General features: G+C 60.8%; 2 protein-coding genes and 1 long non-coding RNA gene across 6 annotated transcripts; 1 reads left to right on the top strand and 2 right to left on the bottom strand.

Moving 5' to 3' along the window:
• Positions 1-1,303: 1,303 nt before the first annotated feature.
• ZNF598 (zinc finger protein 598, E3 ubiquitin ligase) lies at positions 1,304-12,076 on the bottom strand. Of its 4 annotated transcripts, none has more exons than XM_082713515.1 (12): positions 11,704-12,076; positions 6,890-7,002; positions 6,214-6,343; positions 5,898-6,109; positions 5,576-5,793; positions 5,117-5,225; positions 4,313-4,509; positions 4,065-4,149; positions 3,186-3,970; positions 2,617-2,767; positions 2,353-2,503; positions 1,304-2,262 (listed from the first exon to the last, which is right to left on the bottom strand). In XM_082713515.1, exons 1-12 carry the CDS (start codon positions 11,941-11,943, stop codon positions 1,909-1,911), a joined length of 2,745 nt encoding a protein of 914 aa, XP_082569641.1. In that variant the 5' UTR covers positions 11,944-12,076; the 3' UTR covers positions 1,304-1,908. The 4 variants fall into 4 exon arrangements, with proteins under 4 accessions (XP_082569641.1, XP_082569640.1, XP_082569643.1 ...); XM_082713514.1 differs by having other exon boundaries at positions 5,108-5,225; positions 11,704-11,958; XM_082713517.1 differs by lacking the exon at positions 6,214-6,343 and having other exon boundaries at positions 11,704-11,854.
• A 5,913-nt stretch (positions 12,077-17,989) lies between these two features.
• NPW (neuropeptide W) lies at positions 17,990-23,142 on the top strand. The gene is made up of 2 exons (XM_082713586.1): positions 17,990-19,933; positions 20,156-23,142. Exons 1-2 carry the CDS (start codon positions 19,494-19,496, stop codon positions 20,196-20,198), a joined length of 483 nt encoding a protein of 160 aa, XP_082569712.1. The 5' UTR covers positions 17,990-19,493; the 3' UTR covers positions 20,199-23,142.
• Positions 21,008-24,475, bottom strand: LOC309854433. Its single transcript, XR_014306236.1, has 2 exons — positions 23,137-24,475; positions 21,008-22,925 (listed from the first exon to the last, which is right to left on the bottom strand). It is a non-coding gene; the product is annotated as an uncharacterized lncRNA (long non-coding RNA).
• Between the last annotated feature and the right edge of the window lie 361 nt (positions 24,476-24,836).

The following is a 24,836-nucleotide window of genomic DNA, read 5'->3' as shown; positions in this document are numbered from 1 at the left end:
AGCCGGCCAGGCACCTAGTGCTTGTTTAGTTTGCTTTCCTCACCCCACGGAAAAACAGTTATTATGTCTCTGCATGTCGTCGTCTTTCCTGGGGCCCCGTTGGGTGCTCAGGTGACAGGCTTGCAGAGCCACCTTCCATGGCCCACCAGTTCAGCCTCTGGAATCTCCCCAGATTGGTCCTGTTCGTTTCCGAACCCATCTACTGGGATTTTTATGTTGGTTACTTGTTCAGGTCTGTGTAGTAAGGTCCCAGCCGAGGGCAGCAGGACTGAGAACCGTTCCCTGGGGCTGGAGGGCTGGCTTTGCCACATCCAGGCTGGCAGGGCAGTCTCTGGCAAGTCTCTTCTCTGTGTCCCGGGCTCCCCTTCCCAAAGAGGACGTAATAGTTGCAGCCACGAGGGTGGGGCCACTGAGCTGGGCTTGGCACAGTGCCACACCCCCTCAGTGGTGCCGTGTGGTGAGGTGGTTCTTGCTTCGTGAAGGATAGCTGATTCTCCTCACTGTTAACGAGGTCCCCCATTTTCCAGATTACTCTTCTATGGGGCTGGTTGTCCTCGGGTCTGCAAAGGGGGCATCAGTGGTGAGGGGCTCCCGGCCTGTCCAGGGAAGACAGGTGGCCTCCACACAGCCCAGGGGAGGGTAACGAGGGTGAAGGCTCTTGTCTGTGGAGGGGCCCTGAGCCCTGGCCAAGCCCCCGCAGCCCTCCTCGACGCCCCGCATCATGCAGCCAGTGCCGGTGTGGCCGGGCGCCCCTCCCTGACTCCCAGAGACAGGTTTCTTCTCATGTGAAGACATTTCCTATGCCTGATTTGGCTGTGTTTAGAACTGTCTTCTGCTATTTGTGTGTGTTTCAGGCAGAAAGGGGTGCTTTCTGTCTGGTCCCCTCCCCACATACTGTATGCAAATAATGAAACACAGATTACTTTCTGGCTGGATGTCACACGCACCCCCCACTGCTTCTGGAGTGCTAATAGCTCACTACTCATCTGTGGGTGCAAACCTGGACTGTGTAGGACCCCATGCTCTGGAGGGATGTTTTACTGGCGACACGAGTGTAGGTCACACATGGCCATGTCTATTCCTGGAAGGCCTGGGCAGTGCCAGATGTCCAGGACTGGGCCCCGGGCCCAGACCAGCTGCCATGTCCTGAGAGCAAAACCCAGCTGCCCAGCTGTGTGCACGGGTCACCCCCTCCGCAGCTGGCCCCTGGCTGGCTGCCAGAGCTGGAGCCGCAGACGACTCTGAGTACCCCTTGCTGCAGGGTGACCTGGGAGGGCAGAGGAGCTCAGAACAACCACCTATGTGCATTATTGCAAAATAAATTTATTTGAAGATACACGGTCTTATAAAAGGTCAGAGGCAATTTGAGATCCCAGATTCAGCTTGTCTCATACAAAGATTCAACTTCGAGGAGCACAATTCCGTGTCTGCTTTTAATCCTAAATGTTCTTGAATCACGAAACAGCCAACCGTTTACACAACACTCTCAACACGTGACTCTGGCACTGGCAGCTCCACAGCTTCTGGCTGGGGGGCCGCTGTGCTGCAGCCCTCGGGCTCGGGGGGCCTGCAGAGGGCCGCTGTTGTCACTAGCTCTGACAGCACGGACAGGTTCCCGCGTCCCGGCCCTTCCCTCCCCTCACACCTTCCAAAAGCATGAGAACTCAAACTCAGACCAGCCCACCACGGAGGGAGAGGTCTTCGCGCTTCCCAGGAGGAAACCGGATGGACTCCTACGTGATGGTGTGCAGACAGGGCAGGCCTTCCTGGCGAGCCCAGCGGGCCGGCCGGCAGAGGGGCCAGAGCAGGTGGCCTCACCAGGGCCTTACCTGGCTGTGTGGCAGCCCGGAAGGAAGGAGGAGGGAGGAGGCTCCTGGGTGTGGCAGCTCCTGCCCACGCTGGCGGGAGCTACGTGAGGATCCTGGCAATGGCTTGCAGGGAGGGGAAGTCGTGGTCCTGGGCGGCGTGCAGTGCCTGGTGGCTGCTGACGTCCCCATGCGCGAGCACCTGCTGGCAGGTGGGACACACGCAGCAGTCCAGGCCTGCCGGCCGGGCGCTGCCCTGCCACGCGCTCTTCTTGTTCTTTTTGGCCTTGGTGCCAGGAGGTCTCTCCCGGCCCCGGAAGTGCGTGTGTGCGGACAGCAGCTCCTGCTGCTTGGCCGTGTCGGGCAGCAGCACCAGCAGCTCGTTGAAAATCTTCTGGAAGTTCTCCCCGAGCAGGTCGCGGCAGCTCTTGTAATACTGGGCTGCGGAGATCACGCCCTGCCACCCAGAACCAAAGCCAGTCATGCCCAGGCTGGGCTGAGCCCCCACAGTGACCGCACTGGCCCCCCACACCCCTGCCTGGCTGACCTGTCTGAACTCCCCCGAGTGGCTCTTGAACTTGCCGAAGCGGGCCTCGTCGCTCTGCAGGAAGTCCCTGATGGACTGGATGAGCTGCAGGTTCCTTTCCCGGAAGTTCTCAGGCACCAGGTAGGCCTGGGGCGCAGCTGTCAGCCTGGGCCTGAGGGTCAGGAAACAGGCAGGAGGGGGCGCCTTAGCTCTTTGGGGTGGCCCAGGGTGAGGACACTCCCCGGCCTCCAGGGGCACAAGGCGGGGCGGCCCACCCCTACTTACGCTTTCGTGGTGGTGACAGTGCTGGGGACACAAGCTGGGTGGGAGCCAGGCAGGAGGCCTGAGAAGCCAGGGGGAGGCTTGCTGACGGGGGGCACCAGGCCAGGGGGAGGTGGGGGCGGAGTGCCCTTCAGGAGCACCACAGCACTGAAGCCTGTAGGGGAGGCGGACCAAGACCCAGATGGTGACCTGTTCTCCACGTGCTCGGGAGGCTTCCCTTGCTGCCCCGCCTACCAAGGTCAGGCTCCGTCCACAAGCCACCCTCCGCCGGACAGCAGGCCCAGGGCCCGACAATGCCAAGAGGCAGCACATACACTGAGCTCCTGCCTGGCAATCCCGGGCTGGGGCGACTTCCTCCCCCAGCTCCAGAAAATGCCAGGGTTGCCCCATCTCACAGGGAGGGCAAGCAGCCTGCTCATGGTCAGTGGTGCTACTAGGCTTCCCTCCCCTGCCTGCTAGCCTATCACCGCCCCTCATGGTATGCTCCCCTGGGACCCCGGGCTCCAGTCTCACTCTCCCACCCTGGCCCCCTTCCAGATACCCAGAAGCAGACCGCAGGCAGACACACATACCTGGGGGAGGGGGCATCCTGGGTGGACAGGGGACTCCAAGCGCAGGGAAGTCTTCCTGGGGTGTGGGGCAGGGGAGGGGCCCCAGGGGCCGTGGGAGCCCAGGAGGTTCCTTGGGCGTGCTGCGAGCCGGGGCCGGCCCCTCTGTATGTCCATTGACAATGAGGGCAACGGGCCCCTCGGCTCTGCCAGCGCTTGTGGTGGGGGTCTGCTCGGCCCCAAGGGGCCCATCTTTGTCAGGGGGCAGTGGGGGCGGTGAGACAGCACCTGGCTTCTCTGAGCCCACCTTCTTCTTTTTGCCGACCTTGGTGAGGGTCTGGGTGGAGGCCAATGCCAGGAGGGAGGAGACGGCTACCGTGGTGGGCACACTCCGCAGCTCCTGGGCAGTGAGGCCGGTGCGGCCGTCCTCCTCCTCCTCCTCTGAAGGCGGCGGCCCAGCTTTCTTGCTGCCCTTGCCTCCCTTCCCAGCCTTCCTGGCAGGCTGGCTGCTCCCGCTGGCAGCTGGGGCCCCCGCGGTGGGATGTGCCACCTTTTTGCTGCCACTGCCATTCCAGGCAGAAATGAGACTGGTGGGGGCAGTGCTGGGCTTGGAGGCGGAGGACACCAGGGCAGGGAAATCGTCCTCTTGGAAGGTGCTCCTGCCCCTGGCAGGGACAGGGTAGGTGATTCCCAGCCCCACGGGGCCTGGGGCCGCCACTGCAGAGCATGAGGAGGAGGAGGAGGACGTGGAGGCGCAGAGGCTGGGGAAGTCTTCATCCTTGAGCTTCGAAGTGGGAGGTGGGAGGGTGCTGAGCCCAGGGAGGGGAGTAACGTCAGTGGCCTGTGGGCCCGAGCCCACCCCACCCCCAACCCTGACCCTGACCCAGTAGTGCACGAGTATACCTTGGAAGCACAGCCCCTGGGGCTGGGCCGGTTGCTGGGGTGCCCTCTGGGCTCACAGGACCGTTTGGCGAGGCTTCCTTGAGGCCTACGAGGCAACGAAAGGACCCGACGTCAGGGATGAGAACATCCGGGGGTGAGAGCAGACCCTCCAGGGGGTGCTCAGGGTTCTGCCCTGTCACTCCTGGGCACTGTGCCAGCCGGGAGCCTGCCTCGCACCTCCCAGGCGCCCACAGGCTGCACCAGCTCACCTGCACCTTCGCCCTGAGTCCGGGGCGGCCGCCGGGGGCCTCGGAGCTCCTCGAGCCCCCGCACCCCTGCCTCGTCCTTCTTGGCTCTGCCACCCTCCTCCCGGTCTTCACTCCTGCGTGCCTCCTGCTGCTGCTGCTGCTGCTGCACGGCCACCGAGGCCCGGATGGCCGCTGCTACTTCCCGGTCCTCTTCTTCCCTGGGAGGGGGAGGCCTTCAGGTTGGGCAAGGCCTGGGACCGGGTGCTGTGCAGGGCGAGGAGCTGGGAGGGGCCTCCCCCCAACCCCAAGCCTATCCTCTGTTGGAGACGTCCTGGGGCCAGCGAACCCTGCACCAGCCAGCCCTCACTGGCCAGCAGAGGGGGATGCAAATGCAGCAGGACTCCTGAGCCAGCTGGTCTCAGGCTGGGGCTCCCCAGGCAGCACACAGGCCCAGTGCTGTGGGGTCCAAGATGCCTCCATCCTGTGGGACACTGGGGACAGCGCCTGGCCTGGGCACGTGCCTGCAGCATGAGCATCTCATGGCCTGCCTACACTGAACCCCATCAGGGACACAGGCCCCTCTGGCGCATCCCCACCTGCAGGGTCCTGGCGTCTCTGGCTAGAACCAGAGAAAAGAGAAGGGGATGTCTGCTCACTCAGGACACTAAGCAGACCCCACCACCAAGCCAAGGACATCAGACACCAGTAAGACAAAGTCCCCCGAACCCTGTGCAGGGTGCCAACGCAGCTGCAGGCCGCGGCCACCGCCTCAGGGGTGGCACTAGGAGAGTGTCAGCAGCACGCAAATCCTCCCACCTCTTGTACCTCCAGCTTCCTCGACGGTTCTGCTGGGCTCCACGACCACTGGCCCGGCCAGCACGGCCTTGGCGGTTGTACCTGTCCACCTCCTCGTAGTCCTCACCCCCGACAACCCCTGCAGCGGGCACAGAGCCTGTCACGGGCCTGGGCCAGACTGAGGCTTGTGCTCACCTTGCCCAGCAGAGACCTCCTCACTCGCCCAGCAAAGGAGCCCGAAGGACCCACTCAGACTCCTCTGGGGTCCACACCAGCCCCAAGGGGAGAAGGGTCTGCCACGGCCACAGGCACTCCACAGGGCTCTGGCCCAGGAGCCAATCCCGACCCTTGCCCCCTGAACTGTCGATGGAGACACCAGGAGCTCCCTGGGGTGACCGGTTTCAGGTGTGTCCTCTGTCCCACCGACACACGATGGGTCAGACCGCGGAGCACACGCGGCTGCAGCCCGAGGGAGCCCCACTCACTCACCCTCATTGCGGCGCGAGTGCCGGGGCGCATAGCTGAACTGTAGGTCGATCTGCCGATTCTGGCGGGCCTCGGCGCGGCTCCGACTATGGCAGGTGGTCCTGTGGGCCTTCAGGTCGATCTCCGTGCGGAAGGCGTGTGTGAACTGCTCCGTGCTGCAGCGGCCCTCCTCGCACAGGAAGTGCTTCTCCCGGAAGTGCTCTCGAAGGTAGGCGTAGTCGCTGGCAAGGCGGGGTGTCAGCGGGAGCTGCAGGCCGGCCCTGCCCACGGCCCCTCCCCTCCCCGCCCCACCCCATCCCCTGAAGCGCCCATGGCCCTCACCCACCTATAGTAGTCCTGGGCCCCCTCCGCGTCACAAAAGTGGCAGAAGTAGTGGTCGCGGCGCAGGTGTTTGAGCAGCTCGTCGTTGTCCAGGTAGCGCTCATCACAGAATTTGCAGAGTGGGTGTCCACGGTGTGAGGTGTCATCGGGGTCCCCCTGCATTCGGTGTCGCGCCAGGTCCTTGCGCGAGTACCACTTGCGCTCGTAGGTGAAGATCTGCAGGGGAGAGGGTGCTGGGCGCGGGTGGGCCCCCTCCCACGACCCCCAGGGCCCAGCCCCCACCTGCCTGCACCTGGCTCTCCCTGCCCCCACAGGCACACCTTGAGGTGCTTGAGGCACAGCTTGCAGCAGAAGAGCTCATGCTGCTTCCGCATGTGCTGCTCCAGGTCCCCGAAGAGGCCAAACGGCGGCAGCGCAGGGCACTGTGGGCACTCATGCTGAAGCAGCTGCCTAGAGAGACACCAAAGGCCCCCGACCCTGTAGGCACTCAGGGTGGCTGTCTCGAGTGCTGCTAGGACCAGCACTCCCCCATCCCCGCCACCCCCCGATGCCCTGCATCACTCTGCCCGTGGAGTCCAGCTGCTCCTGGCCTGGATGGCTAAGCATCAGCAGGGCATGAAAACTGGGCCCACACCAGGGCCCACCCCTCTCCTGAAAGGGAACGATCACTCCCAAGACAACTGTACGTACCCCTTTACAGGGTTTTGCTGCCACAAGCTAAGAGCCCAGTTCCCAGGAGCTCCAGTGAGCATGGCAGAGCCTCAGAAAGCAGGCACCATGCGCTATCCTGGAGTGCCTTCCCTGGACTCACCTCTGCTCCTGCCTCCACCGCCCCCGCAGGCAGGAGCAACCCTGTTACAGGAGAGGAAATGGAGCACGGGCCCTGACATCTGGTCCCAGGGCTGTGAGGAACACAGGAGGGGACCAGGATGTGCTCATTCCCAGTGCTGGGCTGGGCACAGCCCATCAGAATCCCAGGCTGAGGCTCCCTCTTACCTGTACAAGGCAAAAACTTTTCCATCAGCAAAGTAGATGTCGTATTTCTTCTCGTGCTGCAGCTGGTGGAGGGAGATTGTAGCAAAGGCAGGAAGCTTTTTCCCAAAGACCACCTGGAACCAAGTGAGAGGGGGGTGAGCAGGGCCGCGGACACCTGGTGGAGGACCCTGTCAGGCGGAGAAGAGGGAGGTACTCAGCCCCTGGTGAGAAGGCCGAGGCGGGCCCCACAGCAGCACTCTATGCCATCCCAGCCTGCCCAGGCCCCTCTCCTCACCTGTAGCCAGAGGGCGAGCACCCGGTGACCCGTTTGGAGACACAATGCCCGGCCTCGCCACCAGGGGGCGGCAAGATTCCCCACTTATCCATAGCCACACCAGCCCCATAGGGGGAATGGAAGTCACCCCAGAGGAGGAGACGTCAGCAGTGAGCCCCTGGGGCCAGTGACCTGGACCACATGGTTGGGCAAACCAGGCCTTCATCACATGGGTGTTGAGCACAGGGCAGAGAAGGGAGAGATGCCACCCAAAAAGCCGCTAGGGAAACAATGCCACCAGGACAAGCCGGGCAACGACGCATCAAGCCTAGCCACCCTCCATCCACCTGTGATGCCACAGGAGAGGCTCCCCCGCAGGACTCAGCCACAGCCCTTGGCTGCCTCCTGCTTGTTAACCAGCTGTCGGGGTGCCAAAGTGCAGAGCTGGGGCGTGCTGGCCACGACCTGGGTGCAGACCCCTGTGCACCTGTTTCCCAGGACATCTCAGGTACAGCCTGCCAGGCTGCCCCCTGGCAAACTCCTGTCCCAGTGCCTCCAAGACCCTCCTGCAGGCTCAGGTCTTCCCTCTGCACGAATGAGGGCCCTGCTCCTTCCAGCACTCCCTCTTCTCTAGACCACGACCATACTTCTGGTCTCTCCACAGCCCTTCCCACTCCACTACTGTCCCCTCCAAGTCTGGGTCTGGTCGCTTGCCTCTGTTCAGAGTCCTCACCTTGGGAACAATCATGTCAAGGTCATCTCTGCTCTGTTTAGGCTCAGCTAGGGAGGATGTCTGGGATCACAATGGCCATGAACTTGGGAAAGCAGAGGACTGGCTGGGGAGAATGGTGGTCACACTGCCCCCAGCAGCTGGATGCTTAAGACTAGTTCCCTGGGAGTCTGGGAAGAAGCTGGGGGGCTCAATGTGCACTAATGATGACACACTGTGGGGCGAGCAAGCTGACCCCAAGCCCCTCACAGGAGCCCAGGGGAGGTACCCTGGTCCAACCACACCCATTCTGGGGGAGGCAGAAGGATGAACAGTGCCCCTGCTGGTGCATCCTGTCTGGTGAATGCGGCCACCTGCTCCCGCCCCTGCCCCCACCCCACATGGAGTTTGGGCAGGTGCTTCACCGCAGCTACGCTCCCATGGCTCCCCCTCCCCCTGGTTTCCTTCCCAGGCCTCTGGACCTCACGCTGGCCTCTTCTCACTGGATCTGCCCTTCTAGGACATGGCCACACCCAGCCCTCACAAGGGCGCCTTCCCAGTCCTGACCCCAGTTCGTCCCATCTCTTGCTGGGGTACCAGCGCCTGCACGCATAGGACCACGAGCCAGGCAGAATGCTGCTGGCCGGCCACAAATCAGAAGGTCTGTCATGGAACCAGCTGCCGGGACTCGGGGAGCAGGGAGCAGGTTCAGGAGCCCCAGTGTCCTCCCTCCCACAAGGGAGCCCCTGCCGAAAAGCATCCAAATCCCACAGACTCAGCAGAGGAACAACTTCCTTCCCCAGAAGAAACCTGTGCCGAGATGCCACTGTCACTGCTGTCCCCCCAGCTCCAGCGCCTTCCTCTCAGAGGTCTGATCGGACCCACCTCAGGGGTATCTCACTGCCAGCACCCTCGCTGTGGACAGAGGCGGGGTGCAGTTCCCAGGAGGACTGCCAGGCTGTGTGGGCGGAGGTGGTGGGGGAGAGGTCTGTCTCTCCAGAACAGTCTCTTGGGAAAGCCAATGCTGGGCACACCTGACCCAAGCCAGGAGAGGGGTAGACACTGGGGTGGCTCAGAAAGGGACGAGAACTGCAGGAAGAGGGATGTGGCCATGGAACACAGGTTCAGGGCTGGATCTGAGAATGAGGGTGAGCAGGCTTGGCACCGGGGGGCAGGAACGGCAAAACGCTAAGGGCCCCTCCTAGACAGGCTGTAAGAGCAGGCTTGGGGCCCCCAAGGCCTGTGCCAGTGTCAGGACCGGCGAGGAGTACACAACAGGACAGTAGTGCAGCCTGCTGTAGCCAGCATCCCTGCCCCCCACAGAGAGTGAGATGAATGGTGCGACCTAGTCGCTGGACAAGGACCACGGGGTCTGACCAGGGGTGGGGAGGAACCCACCAGAGATCCAACCAGCATGGCCTGAGACCCACCCATGCTGCTGATCATGTTGAAGGGGTAGGGTTATGGATCCAAGGACAGAGGCACAGGCCAGGCCTAGACACTTGAGGATGGACCATCCTGGGAAGCCCCTGGGTCAGCCAGGCTGCCAACGTCCAAGAAGGAAAGGGCATCCATGGGTGGGCCCCAGGATGGTTGGGCTAGTCCCTGAAGAAAGGGAGAGGGAGATGGGATGAGAGCCCTGCTCGGACCCCCGCAGGGGTGGGTGTGTGCTCCTGTCTGGGGCTTTGCTGCCCCCCACTCCCAGTACACAGTGGGCACTCACTGTGACTGAGTAGAAGAGGGTATGGGTGGTGCCAGCAGTGACCCCTGGTGAGAGTGAGCCGATGGCAAGGGTGGGTGATGAGGGCCCCACCTAGGAAGTTCAGGCCCCAGAGGAGCCAGGCGGACCAGGCTGGCGGGGAGGGGCCCTGACACGGGACTAGCAAGGACAGGCAGCAGGCCCCGCCTCCTGACCTGCGTCACCCTCCCCGCATGTCTGGCCCACGAGATGGAAGGGAGGTCACACTAGCTCAGATACACCCCACTTGGTACGGCGGCCCCATCAAGCCTCTCTGCTAGAGACGGGCATCGGGGCAAGGCGGAGAGCAAGACTGGGATCAATGGTCAGAAGAACAGGGACTGTGGGAAAGGTGAGACGGCCGCTGACGCTGGTCTTGACCAGGAGCCAGCCTGGCCTCCAACCTGAGCACCTGCTGGGCGGTCTGGCTTCATCTGGCCCCCGCCTGACCAGCAGCTGCTGGGCTGCTCTGCGTCTGCTCTTTGCAACGCCTGCCCCACAGTGGGCACCCGGAAGCCCTGAGTCGAGGTGGAGGCCTGTTCCGCACAGCATCTTGGCATGCTCTCCTCGGGATTTTTACGCACTTAGTCCCAGCGCAGAGGACATAGCAGAGACAGCCCCTGGGGGTAGCTGCAGGATTCCCGAGTGGGCATGGGACATTCAGAGGACAGGGCAGAACTCAGCCGGGGAACAGGAACAGCTAGGGTAGAAGTGCCAGTTCAAGGTGGGAGGAAGCAAGATGAGTGAGAGGATCATCATCTCCCAAAGTTCCCAGGACACCCTCCTGATGCCCAGTAATTCGGGGCAGGCCCAAGAGGTATGCCAGAATCGGCCAGAGGCACCCAGTGCCAAAGCACACCCCTGTGGGAGCCTGCTGACAGCTCATGTCAAGAGCTGCTTGCCACAGAGCACTGGGAGGGTGTGGGACCCACAAGGACCAAGAGAAGCCAGATGCCAGCCATAGCAGCCACACAGAGATGTCTTCTCACTTCCGGAGGAGATCTGCAGCCCCTGCCTTCCTGGAAGGGAACTACGGGTGCACTGGGAAACCTGGCCCTTCAAGGGTGACCTCATGCCAAGCAAGACTGGCAGAGCTGGAAGGTGCTCACTAAGCTACTGGCCCAAGGTCCTCCCCACGATTCCTGTACCCCAGATCTCTCCCAGGTCCATCTCTTGTCCACCCCATTACAGAGTAACGGTATCTCTGTCTTTTTTGAGAAGAGCACAGAGTAGGTGCTCATGAAATTACAGCATAGCCTTGGCTCCCCTAACATAAATGTCCACCTAGCACAAAAATAAAAACACAACTAAGGAAACCTACTGCTCAACAATGCCGCTTCTGCGTCACTTCTAGGAAGAAGAAAGTCAGATTCCCTGGCAGATGTCACCAACCCAAGCTTTCCATGAACAAACCAGAGGAATTTCACAACGCTGGAAGCAAACATATCTCAGACCAAACCAAGGGAGCGCCAGCTAGGTGCTCCCAGCCAGCATCGGGCATTTTTTTGGGGGGGGCGCACACTCCACGGTGCCCTCTCTGACCCCCTCCAGGGCTTCCAAGTCTGGACAGAGTCAGAAACATCCCGTCTCCACTCTGGACCTGACCCCCACCCCCACCCCCGTTGGAACTGGCAAGGAGAAAAACTTCTAACACTTTTGTCCCCATCCGCCAACAATCCTAAGCAAGTCTCGATGGTTCAGCCTTCCCCCTCCGGTGAGCAGGTGTGAGTACCTCAATAGCTTAAAGCACCAGTCTCGGGAGGACCTTGCCCGGGTTACCCCGAGGAGCCACACACACAGCTGGGCTGGAAATTCCCACTCTGACCCTCTGCTTCCCGGACAGACTGCCATAACCGTCCGGACAGACTGCTATAACCGTCCCCATAGGGACCGCTCCCTCGACCACCCGGCGGGGCCACCTCTTGCCTGCCTGCCCCAGATGCCCCCCAGTGGGCAGCCCGTCCCGGTGGGGTGGGGGCTGCCGCCAGGCCTGTCTTTTGGAAGCCGGCGCCGCCAGGCCCGCGGCCGGACACCAGAAAGGCAAAGTCCCCTTCCGGCCGCGCCCCGCGCCCGCCCCGGCGCCCCGAACGCGCGGCCCGGCCGACGCGGCGCACCTGGCGCAGCTCCTCGCGGCACACGGCGCAGTAGCGCTGCTCGCACAGCACCCGCATCTTGGTGGAGCAGCGGTAGCACACCGGGTGGTCGCAGCGGCCCAGCGCCGTGGCCTCCAGGTCCCCGCAGCACAGCACGCAGCTCCCGCCGCCCCGCTCGGGCGTCGCCGCCGCCTCCAGGGCCGCGCGCCGCCCCTCGGCGCCCGCCGCCGCCACCACCGCGGACGCCGCAGCCGCCGCCATGGTCCAGGCTGCGGCCCCCTCCGGCCGGCGCGGCGCGGCCTGGCTCCCGGCGGGCCCGCCCCTTCCGGGCGACGTCAGCGTCCCGCCCAGCAACGGCCCCGCCCGGCGGAAGCGCGTGCCGTCACTTCCGCCCCGGCGAGGCGCGGACAGGAGGCGGCGGGCGGGGGCCCGGGGACCGGACGAGGTGCGCGGGCTGCGGAATGGGGGCGCGGGCTGGGGACTGGGGGCCAGACGGCAGGCGCGGGCTGGGGACCGGGGGCCGGACGAGGGGCGCGGGCTGGGGACCGGGGCTGAGAGGCCCCGGCCGGGGGTGTGTGCCGGGGGCGCGGGGCCCTGGCAGGACCGCAGCGCGCCCCACTGCGCTGCCGACGCCGCGCCGCCGGGCAGCTTGGAATTTTGGAGCAGCCGCGGACGGCGTTCCCCGCGGTGCAGCGTGAGTGCGCCCCCGCTGTGGGTGGGCCGTTCTCGTGCAGACGTGCTGTCCCGAGTCGATCGGAAACCGCACGTCCTGCAGCTTATTTGCTAAATGTAGCCGCCGTGTGGGGAGCCCATCGTTTCCCCCTAGCCCAGGCCGCTTGTATTTGCAGCTCACGCAGAAACAGGGCTGGTCAGCAGGCGCACCCCCGCCACACACACACACCCTGTCCCAGCCTCCCCAAATAAGAAACTTCGGCAAATTGTTATCATAAAAGACCGTTTTTTAATGACCTCCATCTCGGAGCCAGGGGCTATCTCTCCGGATCCTGATAAGAACTCAGGCTCTTCACTGGCACCCCCAACCGACCTCGGGGGCTTGGTGCAGAGTAGCATCAGGGCAAGCTTGCTAAGTGGACGGTGGTGAATACTGGGCTTCAGGCCCCTGCAGGGAGGGCCTCCTGGGGGGACAGGAACACTCCAGACGTCCCTTTTGCTATCAAAGGAGGAGAGTCAAGTCTGAAACCTTCTAGGAAAAGGCAGTGTGTTGTTGGGGAGCGAGCCTGGGCTTGAGAATGAGACAGAAATGGGCTTGAAACCCCAGTTCAGCCACTTATTTGCTGGTGAACTTGGTTAGCTCATTGAACCCTTGGCTTCCTCACTCTTGAGTTGCAAAACGGTCATCATCACATCAAGTAAATCTGGTGGACAGGCCACATGCAGATGCCTCCTCACTGTCACAGCCCCACTAAATGACGGCAGAGGAGTAAAAAACTGCCAGTCCACGAATACAAAAGGACAGGAAGGGAGGAAGCAGCGAGTGAAAGATGTAAACAAATTCTGGAACAACAGGAAGAGTGACTCACTTTACAAAGCATCCTTGAGACCTTTGGGGGGAACGCTGATAAGAAGTTTCACTGAGGGGCGCCTGGGTGGCTCAATGGCTTAAGCCGCTGCCTTCGGCTCAGGTCATGATCTCGGGGTCCTGGGATGGAGTCCCACATCGGGCTCTCTGCTCAGCAGGGAGCCTGCTTCCTCCTCTCTCTCTCTCTGCCTGCCTCTGCCTACTTGTGATCTCTCTCTGTCAAATAAATAAATAAATAAAATCTTTAAAAAAAAAAAAAAATTTACTGAGGGTGAACTGAGGCAGGGGACTGAAAACGGGAGCCCCTGCAGGTCAGTGCATGGAAGCTGGGCACCTGGGCCCTCCACCCCTGCCCTGGCTTCTGTATCCAGTCCGCACCCCACCCCCCTGCTTGGGGTCCTCCAGAGAAAAGCTTTATTGCGCACCCCGTTACAGAGTGAAAAGCCATTCCTGCAGTGAAGCCCACTCGGCAAAGCCACGTCCCCACAGAAAAAGCATCAGGATGTCACTCACAGGTGAGGGCAGCCAAGGACGTCCAGGCTCAGGAGGAGAGCCTGCCGTGTGAAAGATGGACCACACCAAGCAGACCCAGGGAGCCAAAGGAAGCTTTAGAAAGAACTGTATTTGGGGCACCCAACTGGCTCCTTTGGTGGAGCACGTGACTCTTGGTCTTCGGGTGGTGAGTTCCAGCCCGAACTGGAGCCTACTTAAAAAAAAAAAAAAGCTGGGGCGCCTGGGTGGCTCAGTGGGATAAAGCCTCTGCTTTCGGCTCGGGTCGTGATCCCAGGGTCCTGGGATCGAGCCCCACATCGGGCTCTCTGCTCAGCGGGGAGCCTGCTTCCTCCTCTCTCTCTGCCTGCCTCTCCGCCTACTTGTGATCTCTTACTGTCAAATAAATAAATAAAATATTTAAAAAGAAAAAGCTGTATTTGACATTTGCAGAAAAGATGCTGCTTCTGTGCAATGAGGCTAGGATTCCCCGAACAATAATGAATACAGAACAGTTAGGAAATAAAGGGCTCTTAGAAATTAAAAACATGAGTAAAAGCTCAAGAGCAATTTGGGAAGGTACAGTTGGGAGACATCTGCCAGCAAGCAGACACACAGAAGATAAAGAAGCTGAGACACTGACTCTAGAAGGCGCACAGTCTAATTCGTAGGAATATGAGGAAGAACAGAGAAAGCAGAGAGGCGCGGATTATAGTACTGAAGGGTGCGAGTGTTCACGCTGAAAGGACCCAGCCAGGGAGGAAAGGCCCTCAGCAGATGAAACCAAGACCCTGACAGCTTTAGGGAGGACGGGGTAAGGAGGGAAAAGATCCTAGAGGAGGGACTGAGAATAGGACTTTACTCCTGGGACACCGGAACCCAGAGATGGCCTCAGATTTCTGAGGAGTAGGTTATCCATCCACAGATTCTACACCTAGAAAATCTTTGCACTAGGCATAGAGACATGGACATAAAAGGGACAAGTTAATTAGGTCTCATGTCCCCATTTGCGTGGAACTGCCAGAGGGTTCCTGTCTCTACAACGTTAGGGCGTACCAGTTGAAACATGACCTGGCATCCAGCAAGCGGGCTCCAACCTGGACAAGAGCCAAAGCAGAGCGCGGGAAGGTGCCTGTACAGATGTTCCAGAAAGAGGGTGCACAGCCTGGAGCAGGAAGCTGCTGTCTCCCACAGCGGGGCCTCTGGACATGGAACCGGCCAGGCTGTCCTCACGAGCTTGAGCATCCGGAGAAGGGACTTTGAGGAACTCCTCCTGTGTCTCAGAGTCTTTGGGGGAAAGTAGCACAGTGAGCATGTACACAAACGAGCAAAGAAGAAAACGCCATCATGGGAAAGGAAATGTAGTGATCGTCCCCTTGGCGGAGGACAGTATTTACGCAGCCATAACAACATAAACGCTGGCCAGTGAGTTCACCCAAAGTGGTGACAAAATCCGAACAGAGGGAGGGACCAGAGCTTCATCTACGTTAGTAGGAAGCCTTTTCGCGCTGCGTAAAGCAGGTAAATCGGAGAGTAGCGGTTTACAATCTCAGGGTCTGTGGTTCGCAACTGGGGGCAGTTTTACCCCCAAAGCGACGTTTGTGGTCGTCGCAGCAGAGCAGGAGCGTTACTGATGTCCGCTGGGTCATGAGTTTCCCGTGGCCACTGTTAAAAAAATGACCGCAAACTTAGCGGCTGCAAACAATACAGATTGACTATCTTGCAGTCGGAATTCCCAAGTTCGGAAGCGGTCTCAGTGGGATAAAATCAAGGTGCAGATGGGGTGCATGCCTCCCGGTGAGAATGCATCCCACCCTCTCCGGCTTTAGAGGCCCCCCCTCCTCCGTCTGCCGTCTGCCAGGTGCATCCTGCCAGCCTCTTCCTTGTCACACACACCCCCTCCACCCTGTTCTCCGAAGCCACCTCCACATTTACCCAGGTGATGGTGCTGGCCCACCTGCCTGATTCAGGACCATCTGCTTCTGCTAAGGTCTGCTGATGAGCACCCCCGGTTCTTTCATCTGCAACTTCGGTCCCCTGCTCTACTGCATCTAGTAGGTGTGCACAGGTTCCAGAATATCTGGGGCACATACATCTTGGTGGGGGGGCTGTTATTCTGCCTGTACGGTGGGGGTGACGCCCAGGGATTCTGCTGGCTGGTCCCCCACGTGTCGTGGGGGTGGTGCTGAGGGGGGTGGTGCTGAGGGTGCTTGTCACCCTGATGAGGTGATAAGTTGTACTGGGGGCTTCTGGCTGGGGGGCTTGCAAGGAGAGCTCCACGGGAGTGGAAATCTTTGCTTTCTTGTTCTGGGCTGTGAGTAGGTACACGAGTGCACACATGGCAGATGCACTTGTGAAGTGTGAAGACAGGACGTGCATGGTTTACTCAAAGTACATCGTGGCTTCTTAGAAAGCCGCTGCTGGGATAGCAGTTGAGTTTGTGATAAGTACCAACAGAGAGAGCTGAAGGGGTTGGGAGCTGTTGCCTCTGGAGAGCAGTACTGGGATGTGAAAGCGTGGGTGAGGGACAGTTTTAAGTTCTTCCCTATACTAGCATTCTGTTTATAATGTAAATTACCTTGATAGAAATAAATACTTTTTTTAAAAGAAGACAAAACAGATTTGCTCAATCGCGGCGTCCTTAGGATGGCATCCTTGTTGGGGCTGGGGCCTGTGTGCGGTGTTGGGGCTGCGAGTGGCCCCAGCCTACAGGCAGCTTGGTGCCGTTGGGGAAAGAGAGCATGCAGGCACTCCGAAGCCATGCTTCCCTGGTTTCTAGGAGGGTGTTGGGTGGATGAAGGGAGAGGTGAGGCCCAGAAAGGAGAGTCAGCCCTCCTGGGCCCGTCACCTCCTCCCCTCCTCCCAGAGTGACTCCTGCAGCCGGGGTGGGGGGCTCAGGGCTGGGCAGGGCACAGAGCCCTTCGTCCCCTATACCCCACATTGGGAGTTCCCAAGACTGTGGTGTGCTTTGCTGCCCCAGCCTGGCCCTGGGCTCTCTCCCCACATGCCTTCTGCACACTGTTGCCCAGCAGGAGCCCGGCTCTGTCTCAGCGGGGGCCCTCATCATCTCATGGGCTTCACAGCCATAAACAAGCAGGACGGGTGTTTAAACTTCAGATATGGAGCATGGCGTCCTGCAGAGGACTCTCTGTGATGCTGTGTTTGAAATGGATCCATGCTGGTACCTGTCGTTCTGCTTCATGTCCCAGCAGCCCCAGACCCCATACCACCTTGCTGCAAGTGATTTTGCTGGGCCCCCGCCAGGGGGCACCCGGACCTTCCCCTGATGAACTGGGGTGGGGTGGGGGCTCCAGGCAGCCCCCCACCCCCCGCCCCCACCAAGTACTCTCAGCAGGGAGGATATGCAGCATCAGGGGACCCCAGCGGCCTGCATCAGGCTGTGCTGCCCGCCCACTGCACACTCCAGGCGGCTCTCCAGGCCAAGGGCCCCCTCAGGGAGGCTGCTTTCCACACAGCTCCAGGTCCCTGTGGTCCGCCAGGCCCCTCCAGGTGCGCCCACAGCTGCCTCTCACCCCCTACCCGACTAGTCCCTGCGCCAGTCACCTCTCCATCAAAGCGTTTTTACCAACAGCTCAGGCTGGGAAGCCTCCAACAGGAACAGCAGGAGATGGTGGCCCATGCATTCTGGGGGCAGCTACTGTGTGCCAGGCCTGGCACCGAGACCCACGCCTGGATTCATACTCACAGTAAGCTGAGGAGGGGCTCTCACCACCCCAGTCTGCAGGTGAAGAAACTGACAGGAGAGGTCGAGGTGCACGCCTCCCCCCATCCCCACCACTGAGCAGAGGGCGCAGGGCCTGGTTCACTTCTCCCCTGTTCCGCAGGGCCTTTGTAGGGAGGGCTGCATTGCTTCTGAGTGCCCCCAGGGCTCCCCACAACCAAGTTGGGTCCCTCCTGCCTTAGAGGTGCACCCTCTGTCCTCCCAGCGCCTCTGGCCCCTTGACGTGGAGGAAAGGCTGTTCCCTTCACTCCCAGAATCTCGCCTTCCCTTTCGCTGAGGAGACCAGCAGAGAGCGAGGGGCAGTTTCCATGGAGAACTGCAGTTCTGGTCCCCACAGCGGTGCTGTCGGGCTGGGGGGCTCTAGGTCGGACCCCACTCGTCCCACTGCTTAACCAGCAGTGATCTGAGCAAGTTCATTTTCCTTGTGCCTTACTTCATTGATAAAGGAGGTCGGTACTGGTCCATTTTGGGGTACCTGGCTGGCCAGTGACCCTTGATCTCAGAGTTCTGAGTTCAAGCTCCACATCGGGTGGAGCAATTACTTTAAAAGATAAAATTTTTAAAAAATTTTTAGAAGATTTTATTTGAGAGAGAGGGAGTAAGTGAGAGAGAGAGCACGCACACAAGCTGGGGAAGGGGCAGAGGGAGGGAGAAGCAGCCCCAGCGGGGCTCCATCCCAGGACCCTGGGATCATGACCTGAGCCGAAGGCAGATACTTAATGACTGAGTCCGCTATGTGCTCCCCAAAATAAAATCTTTAAAAAAAAAATCCCACCTCATGGTATTGTTTGGAGATCAAAATAAGACATTTCAGGGTTACCTGGGTGGCTCAGTTGGTTAAGTGAGCACCTCTTTCACTCTCTGACAATAAAGTGTTAAAAATTTTTTTTCTCCAGGATCCCTGGCATCTGGGACCTAGGAAATGTTCCATGAGTGGTGTGCTTGCTGGGGGTGGGCTGAGGTCAGATTATTTTGGGGCCTGCATCCCTCCTGGGCTGGGCTCAGGCAAGAATGGGCCTGGCTCTGCCCTCTGGAGAGGTTTGTTAGACACATGCATGCACAGCAGAATACTCCAGGGGACCCTTCGGATCAGGGCCATGCAGACAGGATCCTGAGGGATAAGTACAAGGGTGGGAAGGACGTTCTGGGCACAGAAACACAGAGGCAGGCAGCATCACAGGTTGTTGGGTAAGGCAGGAAGATGAAAACTGGCCATCTGAGACAGTAGTCTTGGGGGAGGGGGTATCACAACCAGAGAGAAGGCTGGAGGTCCACAGGGCCTTCTCCTGCCCAGGCCTGGGCAGGGCTAAGAGGAGGGGTTTACTTTTTATTCTGGAAGCCGTGAGGAAGCACTAACCATCTCAGAGAGGGCCCATGTGGCCAAGTTTGTGGCTGCAAGCATCCAGCTGCAGCTGGGACTCACTCAGGGGACTCACCAGAGCGGGTGGAAGGGGTGGGGGGACAAGAGACAACCCTCAGGAGAGGAGATGCACAGAGGGTTCTTGAATGATGCAGAGGACGCCCACCAGTCAGCGCTTCTGGCCCCACTAGGGTTCTTCTAGGCCCCCCCCCCCCCCCCCGCCAGTCTTTCCTCTTCTGGTGCCCACCTGCAAGAGTTCTAGCTCAGGAGGCATCCCTTTGGACACGCCCGCCCCCCCTCCCCCCGGTGTCCTGACAGTCCTTCTTGAGCGGGGAGCAGGGGCGTCCCCAGCAGAGCATCACTTAGAGTTCTAGCTGAGGGCCCACTCCTGGGAGAAGGTACTCACCACCCACGCCCCTGTCCCAACAGCCTGGGCCGCTCTTCCCTCTCCAGCTCTCCTCCTGCTTTTCTGGGGCGCAGGAGTACCGTGGGGGCGAGGGGGCGGGGCCGGCGAGCAGTTATAGCGGGGTCCGCCGCGCTGCGGCCCCCCCCACCCCGACGCTCCCCCGGCTCCCCGACGACGCCGAGGTCCCGCAGTGCGCCCGGACCCAGCCGAGTCAGCTGCAGGCCTGCCCCGCCGGGCGGCGGTCAACCTGAGCGCCCTGGCGCGGGGCCCGACAATGCGGGGCCCTGCGGTGCGCGCGTTGCTGTTGCTCCTGCTGCTCCTGTCGCCCCCCGCTGGCGCCTGGTACAAGCACGTGGCGAGTCCCCGCTACCACACAGTGGGCCGTGCCGCGGGCTTGCTCATGGGGCTGCGCCGCTCGCCCTACGTGTGGCGCCGAGCGCTGCTCCCTGCGGCCGGATCCCTTGCCTGGGACACCCAAGGCCTGGGCGCGTCCCCCCAAAGGCTCTTTGCCAAAGACACCCTCTCCCCGGAGCCCATCCCCCGCGGTGCTCTTCTGCTCTCCTCGGGGGTTCGGGAACTGTTGGAGACGGGAAGCGGGAACCCCAGCGCAGGTCTCGGGGTCAGTGCGCCTTGGAGCCAGCGCGCCACTGAGCCCCAGCCGGAACTGGAGCCCCGGCTGGGGGCCCCTTCCTGGACCCGGGTGAAGCAGGCCAGGTACGTAGGGAGAGAAAGGGGGGCGGGGACCGCAGCGGGTGGAGGATGTCTGGGGAGATCTGCGTGCCCACGAGAAACCCCATGATCTTCCTATCTCCCACTTCTTGCCCAGAAAGGTTTTCCTGGAGCCTCCTACCCTTCCCATCTGGGAACGGTAGTTGGGGGGAGAATTAGTGGAGGGTGCACCACCGTCTCCCTAAGGTCCTGCTTTGTTCTTTCTAGAGCCTTTGGCGTGTCTCCTGTTCAGCCATGGTCTGCACAGTGAACCACCTTTGCCGGTTCCCACTTCTCCCCAGGGCCATCCTGAGTGCACCCCTTGCTGGTGATGCCCCTTGTCTGACCCAGAGGGAGTCTACTTCTCTGCCTGGGTGCACAGCTCAGGCCAGGCCAGATGGTCTGGCCAATAAAAGCTACCTGGTTCATGCATTCCCGTGTGTGATGCCTTTCTTCTGTGATGTGTTCTTGGCATCTCGCTTCAGGGTGCAAATAGCTTCGTTCACACCCTGGCAAATATCAGGAGCCCTGTCCCTAGCCCGGGGCGTGCCCTCTCCTAACCAGCTTAATCTGTAAGTGCTTGGGGGATGGGTGAAGAGGGGACAGAGGCAGAGACTGGTCCCCTTCCCTCTCTGCCACTGCATCTCCTGTTCCAGGATGGGGTCATCAGACCAGGTCCGAGAGTCCCACGGGAAAGGAGAGGTCGCAGGGTAGGTAGGTGCAAGGCAGAACCTGGGTCCCACTGCCATCCACCAGAAAGAGGGAAACAGGACTCACACCCGAGTCAGAGCCCCCAATGCCAGTCTCCTGGGAGCCCCAGAGTGCCCCCTCACTATGCCCTCTGGCCAGGCTGGGGAGGAGTATGTTTTCCTTAAGGGACCTTATGACCAAGGAGCCCACCCAGCCCCTCCCCCATCTCCCAGGATTCATTTCAAACCTGACCGCTTTTGCACCCCTCCTTCCCCTCATCCAGTGGCTTCTGGAGAGCAAGTGCAAACCCCCAGCCCCTCCTTCAAGACCCCACTCTCCTCCGAGGGAGGAAGGACCCCTGCCCCCTCAGAGACCCTCCCACTCTTATCACCTCCGCATTTTCAGTTATCGGCCCCAACCCCCATATAGTTACGCTCTGCTATCGGGAATAAGGGCCTCCCTCCACCTGGGCCCCCTTACAGCTCCTGCTCACAAGTGTCTGGGCCTCTTCCCGCTTCTGCTTCCTTGTCAACCCTCTTCTGCATGGGCTCTGACTCTCACAACTATCCAGGGCCTCCAAGCACCCAGTCACCGTACCCTGATGCTGTCTGCCCTTGGGCCCTCCCTTGGCCATATGGCAAGGCCTTCCACTAGGACAGCCAGCCAGGAGCAGAGGAGGGTGGTCCCGTACCCCTTGAGCTGATTAGCTTCGAGATACTCACATGGAACCAGCCCCCACGTTCTCCTTGGCCTCTGGAAGCCCCTATCTCTCCTTACTGGCAATTCCCGCTCATCTCCTGGGTACATCCTTTTCCCCATGTTGTCTCCTACTAATGTGGGTGCTTTTTTCTCGGCCCTCCCCATTCTTACTGACCGAGCCCTGACTGTACAGACTCTGATTCCAGGATCAGCCCCGAGGGAAGGGGTGGCCACAGACTCCTCAGGTGAACCCATTCTCTGCACTCCAAGTCCATTCCTGCTCCTGCATCTCGCCGAACTCGGCCTTTTAAAGCATGGGCGTCCTGATCTGATCTCCCTTCCAGGGCACAGCACCTCACTTTCCACCACCAATGTCGCAAAATCCACGTTCTGGGGCTGGGCCACACAGCTGCCCTGACCCTGGTCCTGTTGCTCCTTCCTGTTCCCCACACAGACTGCAGGTACTCCGCGCCAGGGCCAAGTGGTCTGCATATGTTCGGTCACAAGTGCTGGACACTTGGTGAGGCTCTAGATTTCCCTTGCCTGAAGGTACCCCGGTCCAGAGGGGTGGACACCAGGTCCAAGATGAAAAAGCAGTGCTGATTTGGGACTTGACAGAAGCCCGGCTTCTCTGCCTACCGCCTCTGGGCACCCCTGTGCCCCTGCAGTGCAAGCAGCCCCCAGGAGCGGCCTCACTCGCAATCGCCACCCAGCAGGGCATGGCGGAGCGGGTGGGGGGTCCCGGGCCAGCCCCTTGAGCGAAGCAATCCCACCGAGAGCCGGCAGGCGGCGCTGCGCGGCTGCGCCTTCGGACTTCAGCCGCAGCCGGCGCCTGCGGTGGTGGGCGGGCCCAGAGCGAGTGAGCGGGTTCCTGCGCCACCTCCCTCCGGTGGTCCGCGCGGTTCTCCCCGTTTCTCTCCCTCTCGGCTCCGGGTGTCGTGTTCTCTCTCTTTCCGTCGCGCTCGTCCCGGCTGCTGCAGTTTCGGGCTCTGAAGAGAGGCCTGGCGTAGTCTGAAGGGGGCGGCCGTAAGCGAGGCCCGGTCATCCAATGGGGCCGTTAATGTCCAGTTAGGGAGGCGGCGCGGCCCGGGAAGCTCCGGGGCATTACCCGGGCGTCAGAGTAATGGCTCCACCCTGCAGACGGGCCCCCACGCCTTCCCTGGCCAGCGACCAAGCCTCTACCTACGGCCACGCCCCGGAGTCCCCGCCCAGGCCCAAGCTCCGCCCATCGCTGCGGGGCGCGGCACCTGGCAGCTAGGTTCAAAGCTCAGAGGAAAGCCCCCTTCCCCGCTCCCGGAGCCCTGGGTCTACCCCCACCCCAGGGGCCCCCATTGAGAGCCCAGGAGAGGGAAGCCCCGAGAGGTCTGCCTGTTGTTTGTCGCAAGGCCTGTGTAGCAAGGTGGCAGCGAGGGCGTCGGGGTAGGGGTGGGGATCACCTCCCACCGGCCTTCCCGCCTGCAGCGGGCCTCGCGGATCACCTCCCCTGGCCCGGTCCCTGGCGACCCAAACGCCTTACAGCCCCTGCGCACCGCTCTCTGGGTCTTTGTCCATGCTGTTCTTTCGGCCCGTTTCTCTGCCACCCACTTCTGTCTCACGTAGAGGCCCGCGGCTGGAGGAAGGGCATGGGAGAGTTTGCCCGGAGAGCCGCTGGGTTCGCTTTCCCTGCGTTTGTTCGTTGGGCCTCCATCCTTAACGTGTTCCCCTCACCCATTCCTGCGACCCCTGCGGAATCTACCTGCCCTTCTCCCTGCCGCCTTTATCCTGGGGCTGTTACCCACCCCCCTTGTTACTCTCTGATGTTGCCTTTGTTACTCTGTTACCTTCCTGGTCCTTCCCATCTCCTTTTCTGCTTTGGAGCCTCCTTTGTTTCCCTGTGATGCAGTGTTCTGGCCCCTGGCTGGGACCACATGTCCCTGGTTACTCCTCCCTCATCTTCCCAGACTGGTTGAGGCTGATCCTGGGAGTTTCTGTGCTGGGGCGGGGTTGGGGGTGGGGGAGGCGATCTCCAAGGGAGGTCCTCTCCGTAGGACCAGGCACTCCTATTTCTCTACCCCCAGCCTGGGGGCTTCCATCCAGCTACCTCCCTTGACTCTGGCATGGCCGCATACCACAAACTGGCAGGTCCTGGTTGCTGGGGGTGACCCCGAAGCCCCATCCGGGCTGATATGTGTTAGACGGCACCCGTGGCACAGCCTTCAGGAGCAGCAGCACCAGGCTGGGTCCAGAGAGGCAGTCACAGACCGGACAAGCCAGCTCTGGACAGGCAAGCAGACAGATGGAGGTGGCCAGCTCAGCAGGAGCCTATGGCTGCATCAGCCAGGAACTTAGAGGTGGGGGTGGGGAAGCAGCCGTGCAGTCTTGGCCTAAGTGGCTTTTAGGGGCAGCAGCCGGGTGTGGACACCCAAGGGGCTGGGGCCCAGGAGGCTGCCCAGAGGAGAGCCTGTGCTTGGGCGGGGCCTGGGCGCCCAGGCTAAGGGCACTGGAGAGGGGAGAAGGAGCAGCAAGGACTGGGACCCGAACTGAGCCTGCTTCTGCCCCCATGGGGAACTGTATGGGCTGGTTATGCCTGATCCCCGGGGACCAGGTATGTGCAGGGGTCTGGGCAGGCTGGGAGGGGCAGGCTGAGGGGGAACTCAGCTGTCTTCCTGTATCTGAGGCTGAGAAAGAGCTCTATGATAAAGTGTGGACTTAGACTCTCACAGCAGTGCCTAAGAGGAGCTGGGGAACCTTGCCTAGGTCCCATTCCTCTCTAGAACTCAGTTTCTTTCTTTTTTTTTTTTTTTTCAAAGATTTTTAAAATTTATTTGACAGACAGAGATCACAAGTAGGCAGAGAGGCAGGCAGAGAGAGAGGAGGAAGCAGGCCCCCCGCTGAGCAGAGAGCCCAATGTGGGGCTCAATCCCAGGACCCTGGGATCATGACCTGAGCCAAAGGCAGAGGCTTTAACCCACTGAGCCACCCAGGCGCCCCTAGAACTCAGTTTCTTGATCTGCAAAATGGCCTGAGCGCCCTTGGGTTTTTCCAGATAAAGTGTACTCAGAGGCACGACAAAGCATAACCAATTTTCTGTTGTCATTCTTGTCTGGTTGGGGGAAGGGGCACTCATGCTGGGGATAGGAGCTAGACGGTAGGGGAGAAGGATGGAGCGAAGGGTGGGCTGGGGTCTCTGAGCACTGATCACAAGCCAGAGGTCAGAGGCCAAAGTCCTGGATACATGTCATCTCTCCCTGGGATGAGCAGGGGCACAAGTGAGGGTCCCTGGCAGAGACGGTTGTGTGTTGGGGGATGGGTAATGTTTAACAGACATCCCCAGCACAGATAAGCAAAAAACGATCTCCTAGAGAGGGCGGGAGCCACCTGGTAACTGGCCTCCAGAATATAGGGGCGGGCTGCTGCCTTGTCATTTCCAAACTCCTTTTTGCCTCCTGGACCATCTTGGGACAACGCTGGTCTAGGGCAGCTCTGGGTGTAGGACAGATCCCCAGACAGAGACAGCGACGGGGCAAGGGAGGGTGTGTTC

The sequence above is a fragment of the Mustela nivalis genome (assembly GCF_964662115.1).
Source record: "Mustela nivalis genome assembly, chromosome: 19".
In the NCBI taxonomy this organism is placed as follows: Eukaryota; Metazoa; Chordata; class Mammalia; order Carnivora; family Mustelidae; genus Mustela; species Mustela nivalis.
The sequence above is the reverse complement of the archived record's forward strand: the minus strand, read 5'-3'. Positions and strand labels throughout refer to the sequence as shown.

What these genes read in the sequence shown, in the direction of transcription:
- ZNF598 (XM_082713514.1), bottom strand. Translation starts at nt 11,943, where the DNA reads ATGGCGGCGGCTGCGGCGTCCGCGGTGGTGGCGGCGGCGGGCGCCGAG. An exon ending in GCCGCGAGGAGCTGCGCCAG is followed by an intron (nt 7,003 to 11,703) that starts GTGCGCCGCGTC and finishes ACTTGGTTCCAG; the next exon opens with GTGGTCTTTGGGAAAAAGCT. An exon ending in GGGGCCCAGGACTACTATAG is followed by an intron (nt 5,794 to 5,897) that starts GTGGGTGAGGGC and finishes CCGCCTTGCCAG; the next exon opens with CGACTACGCCTACCTTCGAG.
- NPW (XM_082713586.1), top strand. Translation starts at nt 19,494, where the DNA reads ATGCGGGGCCCTGCGGTGCGCGCGTTGCTGTTGCTCCTGCTGCTCCTG. An exon ending in ACCCGGGTGAAGCAGGCCAG is followed by an intron (nt 19,934 to 20,155) that starts GTACGTAGGGAG and finishes TGTTCTTTCTAG; the next exon opens with AGCCTTTGGCGTGTCTCCTG.